The sequence below is a fragment of the Ambystoma mexicanum genome, chromosome 6q (genome assembly GCF_040938575.1).
Source record: "Ambystoma mexicanum isolate Mex_15411 chromosome 6q, UKY_AmexF1_1, whole genome shotgun sequence".
Classification (NCBI taxonomy): Eukaryota; Metazoa; Chordata; class Amphibia; order Caudata; family Ambystomatidae; genus Ambystoma; species Ambystoma mexicanum.
This window is the reverse complement of record NC_090937.1, coordinates 1560407676-1560424289: the sequence shown is the minus strand read 5'-3', so window position 1 is coordinate 1560424289 and position 16614 is coordinate 1560407676. Positions and strand designations below refer to the sequence as shown.

The following is a 16614-nucleotide window of genomic DNA, read 5'->3' as shown; positions in this document are numbered from 1 at the left end:
GGCAGAGGACTGTACTCCGAATAGTGCTCCAGATGAATTCTTCCTGTTTCAGAGTGTAAAGATGAATCAACTAGGGGCATGTCTCCCCCATTTATATGGGCAAAATGCCACAGCAGATTGGTTCATATTAATCTTGTTAAGACTTCAATCCTACTGGCTCTAACAAGTGTCTTTTGCCTTCTGATGTCATACCCAGAATACTTTGTATGCAGAAAGTAGGGAAGGAGACAGAACATTTGGGAGCCTTACTAAAATCCAAGACGAGGAGTCGTTCTGCTGCATCCTTGGCTACTACAGCACCCCCCTTCCTCTCCATACCTACATCTAAATGACTCTAGTAAGCCACACCCTTGCGTGAATGCCCCATTGTAATGGCAGGGCGGTCTTGGAAGCAATATGCTCCAGCTAACCCCCTTGTGAGAGTTCTGTGCTCAGGAGACGGTGACACATCCCCTTAGGCGGATCAAAGAGAGGGTTTCTTGAGTGGGGCCAAAATGGTTGTTATGGATACAGCAATCCCAGAGCTTAATACTGACCAGGCCTTGTCATGAATGTGTCCCTTGTCCACGAAGCTGACAATACAATGGCATCAAATGCTTGTGGCTGTATTATTGTGTGACCCCAGAAGCTACGATGTTAGAATCAGACACAGTTTATGTTTAGTTTTCACAAAGTTCCACCAGGCTTCTGGAGGCACACAATTATGATATATTGAACCAGTGCTGCTCATGGTTAAAAAGCCACCACTGCTTGCTTGAACTTTGAGTTCCAGTAGCTGTGGTTAAGAATGCACATGTGACTGTTGAACCTGCCCTTTTCCTCTACTACAAGACAGAAGCTGGTAGATGTCAGTAGATATCGGAGCCCCGACTTCCAGGTCCATGATGGCCATCTCAGATGAGGAATGGATGCCTTTGTTTGCATAAAAGGGTCATTCTCTTGCCACAACCCATTTATTCATAAACTGTATTACTGTTGACACTCCAAGGGTTAGCCTGGGGGTGCTAACAGCAATAAGCACCTGTTCGGGGGGCTTCACAGCTAGTAATGGTGCCAGGGCCCAGTTTTAAAGCCCTCACAATAACTTGGGACCCAGGGCGTTACCAGCCGATAAAGTCCCCCGAATTGGTTCACATCGCCATAGAAGAATGGTTGTGTGCAAGAAGTAGGTAAAGCTCAGCAGAAGTAAAAGTATTTTCTGTGAACAAAAACACATGTCAAAGTCTTCTCCCAAAGAAGTCTAAACTGTTTAGTTGAAGTTTGTACTTACTGTCTGTAGTGAAATTAAATTGTGCTACTACATTGCCATAGGTATTATTTGCCAAGCACATGTATGTTCCTTCATCCTCTAACAGGACATTTTGGATTTCCAGTTTTAAGGAATTGTACGAAGACGACACACTGTGTCTTTGGTCAGGAATGTTGTGGGAGCTGGTGGAGGCCACGAGAACACTTCCTCTATACAGAGCTACTTCAGACGAGGGATCGCTGTCTACGGAACACTGGATGATACCCAGCTGCCCTCCATGCATCTCCAGGAAGGAGGTCGTTGAGAGATTTCTTGGTGCATCTGAAAAAATGAGATAGAAATGATCCATGATTTGTAGCTCTTAAGTTCCTTTTTTTAAGTTTAGTATATAGTCTTAAATATAGATTTATGAAAAACAAATAAGGCACTTTTTATTGTATTGGCCTACACCAAGAATTGCCAGCACTGAGGACACGTAGGACTGGTCCAACAGTATGTGACGTACTTTTACTCCCCAAAAATGGCATATACCCCACCCCAGAAAATAGGACAAAAAAGTACACAGATGGGTCTTCCCCAACCACACAACTCTACATAAATGTTCAGACCAGTGCCACAAGTAGAATTGTTAATAGAATTGCAGCCTGAGCTGACAAGGACCTTTCCATAAAAATACATATTTTAATCTGCATTAATTACTAGATTGTAAAAGATATGGATTACTAAAGATATTAATTTAAAAGTAAAAAACATGTTTTCACTCCATTGATAAATAACCCATTGGTTATTCCTCAAATCCTATAAGACTTATAAACAGCCATCCAGGCAGACCGCAAAATTAATTAGGTAAATCAATAAAATGGGCAATGTTAGTAAGATGAAAATATAAAAAGGACCAAACAACATTACAAAAGTTGTAGAAATTGTAAAGAAATTGCTAGAAGCTTGATTTCGGCTGCATCATTTCATAATTTGGAATAAATAATTTGGAGAGTACTGAATCGAGGTTTAGCAGAATAGGGGTAAAGGTAATCCTGCAGATGCCAAAACCACATATACATCTTCACAATTATTTGTTGGCTAAATCCTCCAATAAAGAACCATGAGTAATCAATCAAAAATAACCGATTAGTAGTTGCTCGGTTATGTAAAACAATGAAGGGCTTAAGAGCAATGAAATATTAAATATTTGATGAAAATGTAATTGATACATTAAACTGAAAAGCACATTTTGGTCAGAAACCTTTACACCCCTTTTAATAATTGTTTAAAATTGGAAGGGTAGTGTTCTAATACGTTTTGTCTAATGATGGTAATATAAAGAGTTCAACACATGATTGAATGATTGCCCTTTAAGATCCAGCTGCAAAAGTATTATGCAAGCACAGATTAGAGAAAGGAAAGGACTGGATAGAAGTGTTTCGACTGCTACCCTTCAATCTTATTGGATTTACTATAGAGGCAAGTACACTAGATACCCTTCAACCATTTGGCTACAAAATATAATCTAGGAAAGAAAAGGCAATTGTATGTAAGCCTTTGTGATCTTGCCAATGCTTTTGACAGAGCTGATTGTCCCACTTTATGGACAATGTTGGCAAAACGTGGTATGCAGGGGGCCTTATTATCAATCTCATAGAGTTGTACTCAAATAGTTTGGTCAAATTAGATGCTGTCAAAATCTAGGATTAGCAGAGAAAGTTCAAATAGAAAATGGTCTGAGAAAGCTCTATTTAAACTCCCCAATATTGTTTATTTGACATGGGTGATAATTTCCAATGGATACTACATTTATTTGCTCTGAAGTTCAATAGCAAGCATAATTTGTATTTACCATTGCCGATGAGACTTTGATCTGTGATTAAATCATAAATATTTGCAATATTCATTTACCTTTATTGTATATTAGTTTATACAGGTGAATGTAGGAGTCAAACTTAAAGAAAACTACACTAAAGCTTTTAATAAAAAGTCAAGTTAAAAAAAAAGATATTTGGTTTTTGAAAAATCCAAGAATATAGGAGGTAGAATACCATTAAAGCTTAAAACAAAGCGTTTTCTTTTTAACCACAAAAAACTTACAGAGATATTGAAAAATCTTTGGAAGGAAATAATTTAAACTATTATAAAATTATATTAGCGGAAAGTAATTCCTATTTTATTATACAGTATGACTGTCATCTACAATACAAATATGTACTGGTTAAATCAGTTAGAAAGTTGAAATTGCTTAGAAAGTTGTATTTTAAAATATGTATGTCATTTTAAGAAATCGCTAAGTATACAATATATAAAGTTAGAATTTGGAATAATAACTGCACAAAATAGAAGGTTCATTAAATGTTGTGTGGGAAAATTCCTTCCTTACATTTTTTTTTAGGATGCATTCAATAAAATTTATGGTTGTAAATCAAAGAAATTTCTGAAATCCTGACAAGGTCCCATAACTCGAAGGTGAACTGCGAATTATCAGATTACAAGAAATTAAGGAAGCAACCCCAGATATAAGCCTTGGGTAACATCAATGGATAGAGGGAGATGTGAAGAAGCAGCATTACCATCCTTTGAGAAAAAGACAGAGGAGTGAGTCGAGCTAGAGATACAAAGATAAGACAGAGCTGAGTAGAGAGTGCAGTGATCGACAGTATCAGAATCAGAAGGAGGTGTCATGAAGTATCATAAGTGATACTCACTAGTTAGCTTACAAGACCTGATCTCTTAACATGGCTCTTAACCACCCAGCTTACTTAGAACTATATGAATTGACTTCATGAACCTTCATTTGGTTTACATTTCAAACAAGACAACTAAGATTCTGATCAAATATTCCACAAACAGATTTGGTTATAAAGCAGAAAAAACACAGTTTTGAGGTTAAACAGAGGCCATTTAAAAAAAGCCAAGTGCTCACTTTACAATTGGGAGTTCACCTCCTTTTCAAGCACCTTATAAAATCGTGTGATGATCCAGTGATACGGCAGTAGTTGCTTAATACTGAGGAGCTGGGAGAAGGCTTCTTCAATAGTAGCATCTTGACTCCTTGTTTAAGGGCTCTAGTGACTGTGGATAGGAGGAAATGGCAAACCTGTTGACCATGGGAGATCAGTGGGGTACAAACAGATGTAAAATGAAGAAAGCCTGTGGTTGCACACAGAAGACACACTCTGTGTCCAATACGGAGGAGCACAGATGTTCAAATGTGTCTTCATTACCAAGGTATAGGACCTGTATACAACAGATTGCTATTGCACATTAGAGTTCAGAATTTCATGGGCACTTGTGGCAGTACCTCCCTCTGGTATGGATACGTGTGATACAGCACCAGATTCCTTTTGAATGTTGCCACACATAATGTTACGACACAATAGTGCTACTTAAGATTGATTTGATGTTGCATACTTAATGACTTGGGGATTTAGACTAAGAGACATATTGACTTTTTGTTGACAGTTATATCTCATCAGTATACTGCAGAGATTCTTTGGAAAACTTCTGAACACCCAGCAAGCGAGTGTCATTAGAAGCTGGGTAAGGGCACTGGGTAATTTCAACACAGACTGAGTTGTGTGTCTTGCTGGAGGCACCTATACAATGCATATTTTATAGTTACAAGCTTAAGAGTAATAGAGTATCTTCTCTTACAGGTTAGTCCTACCCATGACCGTGTGCTCTGGTTAGTTATGTATTGTCTTGTATCTGGATATTGAGCTACATAGAAAGGAGAGTACCCCTAGGATAACTATAATCTATCACATATTTTCAGGTGAACAGATGAAAATACAGGATTAGAACTGGGTCAGAAAGAAAACTCAAAGCCCTGAAGATGGATATTGTGTAATATCGGAAATGTGTCATGTGACATATATAATCCTTTCAGTTGACTTCAGCTAAACTTACATATGAACAATTTAAGTGTGAATACTGAACACTTGTTTGATGATTTTCATTATTGAGCTGTGTTTGATTAGTTTAGGACAACCTGTGCAACTTTGTTTCTCGGAACAGTGATGGCACAGTCTCTGGGCCAAACTGTAACCACTATTTGTGTACCAATTTGTTTGTTGAGTTTTGTATTAATAAAATGTGTTCCTCACGCATGAGATTAAGCTTTAAAAGTGCTTTGGAGTTGGGTATAGAAGGGCTTGGTCCGATAAGAGTGCACATGGGTCTCCTGTGGGCAACCACAGGCTTTTTTAATTTGCTTTTAAATTAGGGTCTCCTTAATCCAGGCGAACACACTCATGTGCACCTGAAATAATGGTAACTGCTAAAAATATTCTCAAAGTAGAAGACACGTTAGTGTTCTTCCCCCTTTCATTTGTACAAGCAGATGTGCCCCAGGTAGACTCAACCCCAGTTATAAATGTTTTTTGAGGATTACACAGTTTAGTTGCAGCACCTCATTGCAAGTCTAGTGGTGTATTATGTTGCACGAAACGGATCATCAGTGTGTTAAAGCTGAAGGTGATGGCCTTAGGAAGCTAGAAGTTACTCGGATCCACTATTATTATAGCACTCAATCCCCTTCTGACCTTGTTGCGCTTTCAATTTTGAACTCTTCCTTGGACTCTGCTTTATTTGATGCAAAAGAATCTTATTTTTCAGAACTCACACTTTCTCTATCCCATCACCCTTGTCACCTCTATGAACTTCTTTCACAATATTTTGTCTCCTAAAGCGCCTGATCCATTTGTTTTGTCATCTCTCTCCTCCTCTGACTTTGCAAATTACTTTGCATCAAAAGTGTCAAATCTCTGCTCAGATTTTGCTTCTTCTGTTACTTCTTCCTCTCCTCCCATTTCTGTCATATCTCCACATTCTCTTTTTTCATTCTCTCCTCTCGCAGACTCTGATACTTCTGCTCTTTGGCACATGCTCACCCCACTGCTTCTCCCTCTGATCCTTTTCCCTTTTCTCTTATCCCTCAGGTCTATCCTCATCTCCTTCCTTATCTTACCTCCCCCGTTGCAGACTCTTGCTTTCCTACTACTTTTAAGCATGCACTTATTCTTCCTATCCCGAAGAAACCTACTCTTGATGCATGTATTCCTGCCAACTTCCACCTATGACAACTGCCATTTCTTTCTAAAATTCTTGAGTGAGCTGCCTATGCCCAGCTAACCCCTATCTAAATCTTCGCTCCCTTATCCCTCCTCTTCAATCTGGCTTCCATCCTTCTCACTGTACAGATACTGCTCTTTTACACGTCTCTAACTCTCTCCTGTCTGCTCGTCACTCCAAGCTCTCCTCTACTCTTCTTCTTCTTGACTTGTTTGTGGCATTTGATACTGTTGATCACTCTCTCCTTGTACCCCCTCTTTCCACTTTGGGCATTTCAGGGTCTGTTCTTGAATAGGTCTGCTCCTATCTTTCCCAACGGTCATACTCTGTAACCTAGGCCGGACACTCTTCTCCTTCACTTCCTCTCCTATTTAGCGTTCCTCAAGGCTCTGTACTTGGTCCTCTTCTTATCTCTCTTTATATTGCTCGTCTCTCTGCTCTTATCACTTCATTCAATCTTTCTTTTCATCTGTATGCACATGACACTCTGATCTTTCTCTCCTTTTCCTCCTTTGACTGCTTTGCCCTCCATTTTTTCCAACTGTCTTTCTGCTGTTCAAAGCCTGATGTCTTCTCATTTTCTCCATCTCAACCCTTGTAAAACTGAGGTTCTGCTTTTTTTCTGCCTCTACTCTTCCTCCTAGTTTTCCCCCTCCGCCTCTCTCTTTCCCCCCATCTTCTCTACCTTTCTCACCATCTGCATGCAATTTGGACAATACGTTTAATCTTTTCCTCTCGTTCTCTCTTCAGATCTCTTCTATTGCTAGTTCTTGCCTTTATGCACTTTTCAAAATCCATCATGCTCGCCCCAATCTCTCTTTTCATGGCATGAAATCTCTTCTTTTTCTCTGTTTTTTACTCGCAAATGCTCATCTTTGTTGTTTGGTCTCCCTGCCTCACAACTTCTTCCCCTTTGGTCTGTTTATAAGTCCTCGATTCGTCTCCTTTTTTCTTTAACCACTCAGTATCCTGTTATATCTTCTCTACTTTCTATTTCACTACTCCCTTTTGAATTACGTCTCTTCTACCACTTTCTCTCAATTGTTTTCAAATGTACCCATGGTCGGCCCCCCCTTTATCTTTCTTCCTAACTCTCGTTTTATTTTCCATCTCACTCTCTAAAATCACAGAATGTATTTCTCTGAACTGTTCCAAAACCACCCTGTGCTTCTTCTTGTTTGCGTTCATTTGCTCTTCTAGCTCCTAAACATTGGCACTTTCTTCCCCTCTCACTTTGCTCTCCCTCATCTCTTGGTATTTTCCAATCAAACCTAAAAACACATCTTTTATCTTCTTTTGTCAGTTAACTCTGCCCTCTTTTCCCTCATCTGTTTTCACTCATGTTTACATTTTCTTGTGATTGTACTGCTTTTTGATCTATTTTTTGTTCAGCGCCTTTGGCAAAATGCGCTGCATAAATTCAATAAAATAAAAAATGAACATGAGTATAGTGAGGACTCCACTAGAAATGATGAAATGCACTAAGTATCTAGTGCCGTTTACATTTGCAGCTTATGGGTAAAAAATGTTGTATCTCCCTTACATGGTTAACTAGCGAAATAGTAGTGGTCTAATTGCTGCCTTGCTGTTGTTGTTTAACACATCATTGGAGGTACTGAGATCTGGGCCTTTATCCCAATGATGGAGCCAACTGCGGCCGAAGATTGTTTTCTGAAAGTTCTGGTGAAAGAAAGCAAGGGATTCCCACGAGGCACACTGAGATTAGAATTAGAATTGACATCTGCTCAGGCCATAGACGCCTTTTGTCTCGCAGCTATTGGGTTAGGCTGTTGTTCAATCTGTAGGCAATGGACGTTTGAGGAAGGTGAGCACTCTAGAGCATGGGGAAAGCAACATAGATGCTGATTTATCAGGCCAGTGCTCCAATTCATGTTAGATTCCCCTGAGGATCTCGACAAGATGGTTGCAGGGATTCTGATGGAGACTTTCCTTGAGAGATGCATGCAAAGGAGACATGGCTAGGCTGTACCTGTTATGCAAGCTGGCTTGAGGCAAAGAAGAGTAGTATTTTGATTTGTCCACCCCTTGTTCCCCAACAGCTCCTATTCTTGACGTTGAAGTTGGCATGCCTGCAGGTGGCGGCCTATACAAGTAGGCTGCATAAAAAGATTGCGCGTGAGGCACAGTGTCGCTGTAAGGGTATCCCACGTAAGAAAGTGGAACACCGTCTCTTCTTCTTTCCCAGGTATGGATTTCTTTGGAAAGAGTGTCCCATCCCTAAAACGGGTAAGGCTGGAGTGAGAATCACTCTTTAATGTATTGACGCTACAGCCTCCACGTCACATTAGTGGGAGATTGGGTATTTGTGACGTGCAAGGAGGCCCCTCGAAAAGGAGCATAATAGCAAATGATCAGGGTGAAACTTAGATAGACCCTCACCCAACAATTGCTGAATTGTTACAAAACCCACAAATTAAAAACGACCACATTTTATTTACCAGCCTTCATTTGAAAACATAAACTGACATACAAATGAAACAAACTATGACAAACATATACGACAACTCCATTCTTGAAGCATATCAGACTTTCATCAATATAAAACACATTACATATTGGATACAGATTTTGTGACACATTGATTCACACAGGAATAATTAAACAAATATCAAGTGCATCCATCACACAGTCCCTCCCTACCTATCTCAGAGAGTTAACATATCCCTCTCCTCTAGGCCTACAAGAACACCCTACGCTAACCTGCTGCTTGTACCCGAAGTTAAGTGTACCAGAGGGGGTGGTGTAAGCTTCCCCTTCATCACTACCAGGCAATGGAACTTCCTTCCACTCGCCCTCAGATCTGAACCCTCACACTTTGCGTTTTGCTGAGCTATCAAAACAAGGCTATTCTCCTAAACCCCCCACAGAAGCCTACAGCATCTGCAGGCCAGGCGGTGATGTGTACACAGGTAATAACAGCTATAAGTAATCTGATACGCCACGATATGCTATACACCATGTAACCCTTGTGTAGCCATATCGTCCTCCATGTAACACATCATCTACCCAAGTGTGCCTCCGGCCTGTCTGTGCGCTTTATAAATGCAAATAAATAAAATAAATAAAATTAGGCCTTTAATACAGATTGAATCGAATTATTATGGGGAAACAATATTATCATTCCGTGGCACCCTCCTGACAATTGGGGTGTACCAAAATTTCAAGTCAAAACATGACCAATTACACAATGTGCATGCTTAACATTGTGTGAGAAAAATGTATGTCGACACACAGTGTTTTAGCCCCTAGAGCTACTGCCATGCTCTTTATTTTGTTGTTGTGGTCCTCATCAGGACTGTATAAGTCTGAAATATCCCATACAGGAATTCCTGCGTTAGCAGTTGTCTTTCAAGGTATGGTCTTATAGGACCTCTACTATGTTGGCATTCTCAGGGATTCTTATGCAGATCCTTAGTCTGTTAATGGGATAGACATGCTCAAAAACCAAAATTGAAGGCCATCCCATCTCGTGTTCATAGCTTTCGGGTGAGATCACTCCAACCGCAGTACGTGTTTGTTTGTTGTTTTGTTTGTTTGTTTATTTTATTTATAGAGCACACCTCACCCAGCGGTATCTGGGTGCTGCAAGAGTTTGCAGAAAATATACAGCACTCAGAGATTATAGGCAGAAAATATATACAATACATGGTAAGGTAATAATATTTAGAATACAGGCAGATAGCAGGTACAGGAGCAGCACTGAAAATAGTACAGTGTAAGCTTACAGAAAGACAAGGTTACAGTCAGATGTCGTTTGAGACCAGCCATCTTTTGGTGTTATTCCTAAAGCTTAGTAAGGACTGGTCTGTTCGGAGGTGCAAGAGGACGGTGTTCCAATGTTGGGCGGCTTGGACCGGGAAGCTCACCCCCCCTGCTCTTTTCAGGTTGAAATTGGGGACTGTAATACAACAGGATTGGCCAGCCCTGGTGGGATGGGAAGATGATTTTTTGAAGATTGTTTCTTGGAGGTACTGTGGGGCAGCGTTGTTTAAACATTTGTGAGCGATGGAGACTAGTTTGAGGTGAATCCAATCCTTGATGGATCACCATTTGTTCTCTCTTCTGGCTTGAGAAGTATGTTTTCACTTGGGAATGCTTAGGGCAGTTCTCCGCGCATTACGGCTCTTGGTGGAAAGGTAAGGTTTGCAAGCATGAATCAGCTTGCACGTATAGGCTGTTGCGGAGGATGTGGCATAAACTTGCTTACCCAAGTTCAGTAGCATCGAAGTAAAAGCCTAATGTTTTCTTTTCTTTTGCCACTTTAATGGCAATGCCATCGATGGTGAAGGTGGAGTATTGTGCATTGAGTTTGTTGAGATGGGATGGCACACCGAGGATTAGGGTTTCAGTCTTGTCGTCATTCAGGCAAAGGCCAGGGGATGCCATCCATGCCAAAATCACTCTATAGATTTTGTTAAGGAGGGTTAGGTCTGAGTCATAGTGTCCAGATAGGGGTAGGAGTATCTGGGTATCATATGCATAGTTGGTGTAGATGTAGATGACACCCAAAGGGTCCTGTTTGTCAAATAGAGGCTTGGTGAATATATTATACATGGTAGGGGACACGAAGGAGCCCTGGGGAACTCCACATGTAATCGGGGAGGGGTCCGCAGCTGCGGACTGGGAGAAAACCCTCATTGTCCTGTTGTTAAGAAAGGATTTATTTATTTATTTATTTATTCGCATTTGTTAAGCGCACAGACAGCCCAGAGGGCATCGTGGCGCTTGTTACAGATATGAACATGACTTGTTATACATACAGAAAAGTCATTACTTAGTTGCAAGAGAAAAGTAGTAGCTACAGGAGAGGAGGAGAAGAGAGGAGAGGAGGAGGAGAGGGTCAGAAGACATGACGTTGCAGGAGTTAGTTGAACAAGGTGGTTTTCAGTTTTTTTCGGAAGGCAGTGAGAGAGGTTTCTGCTCTGAGCGTGCTAGGTAATGCGTTTCATAGCTTAGGGGCGATGTAGGGGAAGCTTATTCCACGTGCTTTAGCTCGTTTGATGCGTGGGACCCTAAGTTGGTTGGTGTGGCATTGTCTCGTTGGTCTAGTGGAGTGAGATCTGACTAGCGTGTCAGACAGGTATGAAGGTGCAGACAGGTTAATACATTTGTGTGCGGTGGTAAGTATTTTGAATGTAATGCGCTCTTTAACAGGTAGCCAGTGTGCTTCCCTTCTGGTTTGCGCGATGTGGTCCCTTTTAGGTATATTGAGGGCTGCTCTTAGTGCATTATTTTGTGTTGTTTGGAGTTTTTTGAGATTGGAGTTGGAGGTGCCAGCCAATAGCGCATTACAATAATCTAGTTTGGCTCCAATGGTGGCTCTGGCAATGGATAGGCAATTATCTTTAGTTAGGAAAGGTTTGATTGCATTAATGAGCTTAGTGCTCAGGGCGGAGGCAGAGACAATGGAGTTGACTTGCTTGTCGATGGAGAGTGATGCGTCAATGTGGACCGTTTGTGGCCATCCATGCTTGGATGGTGGCGTATATATTTTGGAGGGTGGCTGCGTCCTGGTGGTAGAGTCCTCTGAGCGGGAGGAGTACTTGGGTATCGTCAGCGTAGTTGGTGTATGTGATCCCAAGTGCGTCCAGTTTATCAAAGAGAGGTTTGGTAAAAAGATTATAGAGGGTGGGAGCCGTACATGAGGCCTGAGGGACTCCATACCTGATGGTGGTAGGCTCTGCGTTGGCTGTATTGGAAAACACTTTCATCAGTCTACCTTCGAGGAAGGAGGTGATCCAATTTGTGGCTTGTTTGGAGAAATGTGCGGCCTGAGTGAGATGGTTCGTGAGGATGGCGTGATCGACTAAATCAAATGCCGCCGAGAGGTCTAGGAGGAGCAGAAGGGCCGGCTTGCCTTTATCTAAGATCAGGGTAATTTGATTCTTCAGATCTAGTAAGGCGGTTTCAGTGCCATGACCTTTGCGGAATCCGGACTGCCTTTTACCTAGGACAGAGTTGTTTTCCAGGTAGGCCTGTATCTGCATGTGTGCAGCTTTATCTAGGATTTTTAGGAGAAATGGAACCGTAGTAATGGGCCGATAATTATTAGGTTGGGCAGGGTCCAGGGTTGGTTTCTTTAGGAGTGGGCGCACCCACACCTCTTTAAGGCTGTCAGGGACTTTGCCCGTCTTGAATGAGGCGTTAATGAATGCTGTGATGATTGGTGCGAGGGGTGCCGCACATTCTTTAATGATGTTGGGGGGGCATATATCTCCTTTGCATTGAGATGGTTTGAGCTGTTTGAGGATGTGGAGAGTATCCGACTCGGTGATTGGAGAGAAATCGAATTTGGAGGTGTGCTCATCTTTGGCGGTATTGACGGAGAGGGTCTGTTGGGGGTGCAGAGCCTTAAAGTGTTCTGCTATTTTATTTTGAAGAAGGTCTATTTTATTTAACATTGCTGTTTGAATGCTGTTGCACCAGGCCTCATCCTTAACAATCTCATCTGTGCAAATTGGGGGGATAGTGAGCTCTTTAAAGATGGTGAAAAGCTCTTTTGAGTGGGAGTTGGCTTCCAAGATACGTTTATTGTAGGTTTCTGATTTCGCCTTGAATATGGCATGTTTGTATTTTTTAGAGATACTGAGAAAGTCTACTTTGGTGGCATCACAGGGATTGGCCTGCCATGTTTTGAGGGCTTGGCGCTTGCATTGGCGAAGATTTAATAAGTCCTCCGTGAACCATGAGTTGGAGTGAAACGATTTTTTTTCTTTTTTGTTTTCAAGAGGGGCTACAGCGTTGATGGCATGGGTGAGGGTGTCTTTGAAGATCTCTGCTAGAATGCTGGGGTCGGAGGAGAACGGGGGTGCTAGGCAAGGGATGTTGAGAAGGGGACGTATATTGTCTGCTGTAAGTTTTTTGGCACTTCTGGCTAGCATGGCCGGTGCTGGAATAAGAGGTATGGAGTAGGAGGATATGGGGATGCAGAATTGAAGGCAGTTGTGATCAGACCATGGAAGGGCTGTGTTGGAGTTGAGGGTGGAGCCACAGTTGTGGTCAGCCACCCAGTCTAAGATACGGCCTTTATTATGGGTCGGGGCAGTGACTATCTGTGTGAATCCTAGATCTGTGAGGTTTCTGGTGAGGGCGGTAGCTTCTTTGTCAAGTTTATCATTATATCCAAGGTTTAGGTCTCCTAGAAACAATGTTTTGGAAGTTTGATTTGATGTTTTTTCCAAGAATATGGTTGACTATGCCTTTGAAATTATTGGTGGGGCCTAGGGGTCTATATATGACATGAATGTTTACTGTGTCTTTGGGGGAGAGGGTAAGTTTGGCTGAGAGGATGTCAATGAAGTCTTCCCCTTTGGCGGGAGTCTGTCTTAAGGCTAGGGTGTCTTTAAAGATTAGTGCGACTCCACCTCCCATTTTAGTTAATCTGTCCTGTCTTAAGATCGAGTAACCTGATGGTACAGCTAAACTGATAGTCGGGCCAGAGGCAGGGTGCAACCATGTTTCTGTTATGGCTAACATGTCTAGGTCTTGGTTGGTAATAATGTCATTGACTTCTAAAGCGTGGGCGTTGAGTGAACGAACATTTAATAGAGCACATTTAAGGTGTTGGAGCTTTTTAAGTTGTGGTGGCTTGAGGTTGGTAATAGGGATAAGCTTTTTGGTAGAGTGAGTAGGCTTATTAGTCAAGTGATGTCTGACTTCACATTGGTCATGTGAGGTTGGAGCGAGCGTCGGAGACCTGTTAAGGTGCTTGCGGGTAATAGTGTATGGTGGGCAGCAGGTCTTGGCGTGAGTACGAGAGCCTAGGAGTGAGTTCCTAGGTGTTACCTGCATGGGTGTGGAGAGGAAAGCTAGAGGGAGTGTGCGTGTTCTAAGTCTGTACTGTCTGAGTATGATCTCGGGAGGAGTAGCGTGTGTGGTGGTGTGTCTGAGTTCCATGAGTTGGCTGTTGGGTTGCCCTGAGGGCACGGAGTAGTCAATAGTACTAGTCAGTAAGGTGTAAGGCGCAACACAATATCACAGTGGTCTCTAAGCAACCATAAGGTACTACACAATATCACAGTGGTCAATAAGCGACCATAAGGCACTACACAATATCACAGTGGTCAATAAGCGACCATAAGGCACTACACAATATCACAGTGGTCTCTGGGCGACCATAAGGCACTACACAATATCACAGTGGTCTCTGGGCGACCATAAGGCACTACACAATATCACAGTGGTCAATACGCGACCATAAGGCACTACACAATATCACAGTGGTCTCTGGTCTCTGGGCGACCATAAGGCACTACACAATATCACAGTGGTCTCTGGGTGACCATAAGGCACTACACAATATCACAGTGGTCAATAAGCGACCATAAGGCACTACACAATATCACAGTGGTCTCTGGGCGACCATAAGGCACTACACAATATCACAGTGGTCTCTGGGCGACCATAAGGCACAACACAATATCGCAGTGGTCAATAAGCGACCATAAGGCACTACACAATATCACAGTGGTCTCTGGGCGACCATAAGGCACTACACAATATCACAGTGGTCAATAAGCGACCATAAGGCACTACACAATATCACAGTGGTCTCTGGGCGACCATAAGGCACTACACAATATCACAGTGGTCTCTGGGCGACCATAAGGCACAACACAATATCACAGTGGTCAATAAGCGACCATAAGGCACTACACAATATCACAGTGGTCTCTGGGCGACCATAAGGCACTACACAATATCACAGTGGTCAATAAGCGACCATAAGGCACTACACAATATCACAGTGGTCTCTGGGCGACCGTAGTGCAGATGCAATTATCAAGTGGCAGCATACAGCAAGGCAGGGCCAGGGCAGCAAACAGGTGAAAAAAACATGTTGCTAATATGAGGCAAGAGTGGGTTGGTTACTTATGCTTGTGCAGTGCGAGAAGCCGCAGTGGAGGTTAATTATGGTTGCGCAGGAGTAGTGGATGGTAGGTGGTTAAATAGATACAGATTAAGCATTGAAACATTATGTTGCAGTTCGAGAGCACAACGGTGCAAGTGGGACCTTGGACGTAGCAATGTTGGGAGGTGCATGTACGCCGGGTCCGTGATGGATGGGAACAGTTCAAGGTCTCTGGCTAGAGGGTTAGGAGTAGTTTGTGGAGGGGGGCAGTATGCTTACCCTGTAAGCTGAAGGGCAAGGGGTCGTGGCTCTGGGCTCGACGATGTAGACAGGCTGGAGACAGGCACAGTGCCTTTGTGTGTGCCTTCGTGGTGGGCCGGCTCCAAGCCTGCCGGCTTGTGGTTGGCTCCCAAGTAGGGGAGAGGAGCCAATCACGATGCTTGCAGTGCTGTGGGGCCGAGTGGAGGGTTGAGGCGGTGACGGTCGGCCATCTTGGAGTGGTGCAGACCTCGTGGGTCACAATGGTGGCTGGATGCACTCCGAGTGCAATAAGGGGGCAAATCCTGAGTAGAAATGGGCCACTGGGAAAAGCAAGTGCGGCACCGATATATTAATAAATAATCCGCCGCGAGTTGACTATAAAAGGCACAGTCGCGCTCCGTTTTCCAAAATGCACCTGAGGGAGGCTTGTGGCATACCTGGAGTTAGGCAGGGCTCGAGGGCGTCAGTGCAGGGCTGACTACTGCTCCAGCAGTAGATGGAGGGAGCTCCTGCTCCTCCAGGCTCATGAATCCAGTCAATTATCCAGTGTTAATTGAAGGATCCATAGTGAAAAAGGCAGAATGTAGATTACCCTGTGGTGGTGAGAGGGTGGGCTCAGAGCTAGAGGGGTAACAGAAGCATCCATTAAAAAGGTCATTTATAACCTTCTACTTCTATAAAACTGAAAAATGTAATTCTTATTTTCTGTGCATGTATTACTATGTGCATGGTTGGAACCCTGTACGTTTACAAAAAATGATGATTTTATTGTTGTATGATGTACATTTGGTGGTTTATGGTGCACTTTATCTTATGATGGTAAAGCAAACAATATCATTTCGCCTGTTAAAGAAAATACTATTAATGCAATAAATATCCTTAGTGTTGACCCCCAAGCATCACACTATTTTATGGTTTGTACATAGTTACAGTAATTACAAATCTCTTTTGATTTACTATACCAGGACATAAAGAAATCTGACCAAACTAACATACCTTGTGGTAGTCAATGGGAGGGCTTTGACTGATATGGTCTTCTTAAATTGATACTGACTTGCACACAGAAGTCTCATAAAGACGTGAAACAGACCTGTTACAGGACTAGGGGAAGTGTCAGGGCAAGGAGCTGGCATTCCGCAAAGAATGCTGGTAGATGAAGTTCACTCTGATG

The 16614-nt window shown here is 42.6% G+C and overlaps 1 protein-coding gene across 1 annotated transcript in view; it reads right to left on the bottom strand.

Moving 5' to 3' along the window:
- SIGLEC1 (sialic acid binding Ig like lectin 1) overlaps positions 1 to 16614 on the bottom strand; it is a 267397-nt gene that overhangs the window by 93272 nt on the left and 157511 nt on the right. Inside the window, exon 13 of the mRNA XM_069632266.1 lies at positions 1271 to 1570. Coding sequence (XP_069488367.1) covers positions 1271 to 1570 — 300 coding nt within the window. The remainder of the gene's footprint in view (positions 1 to 1270; positions 1571 to 16614) is intronic.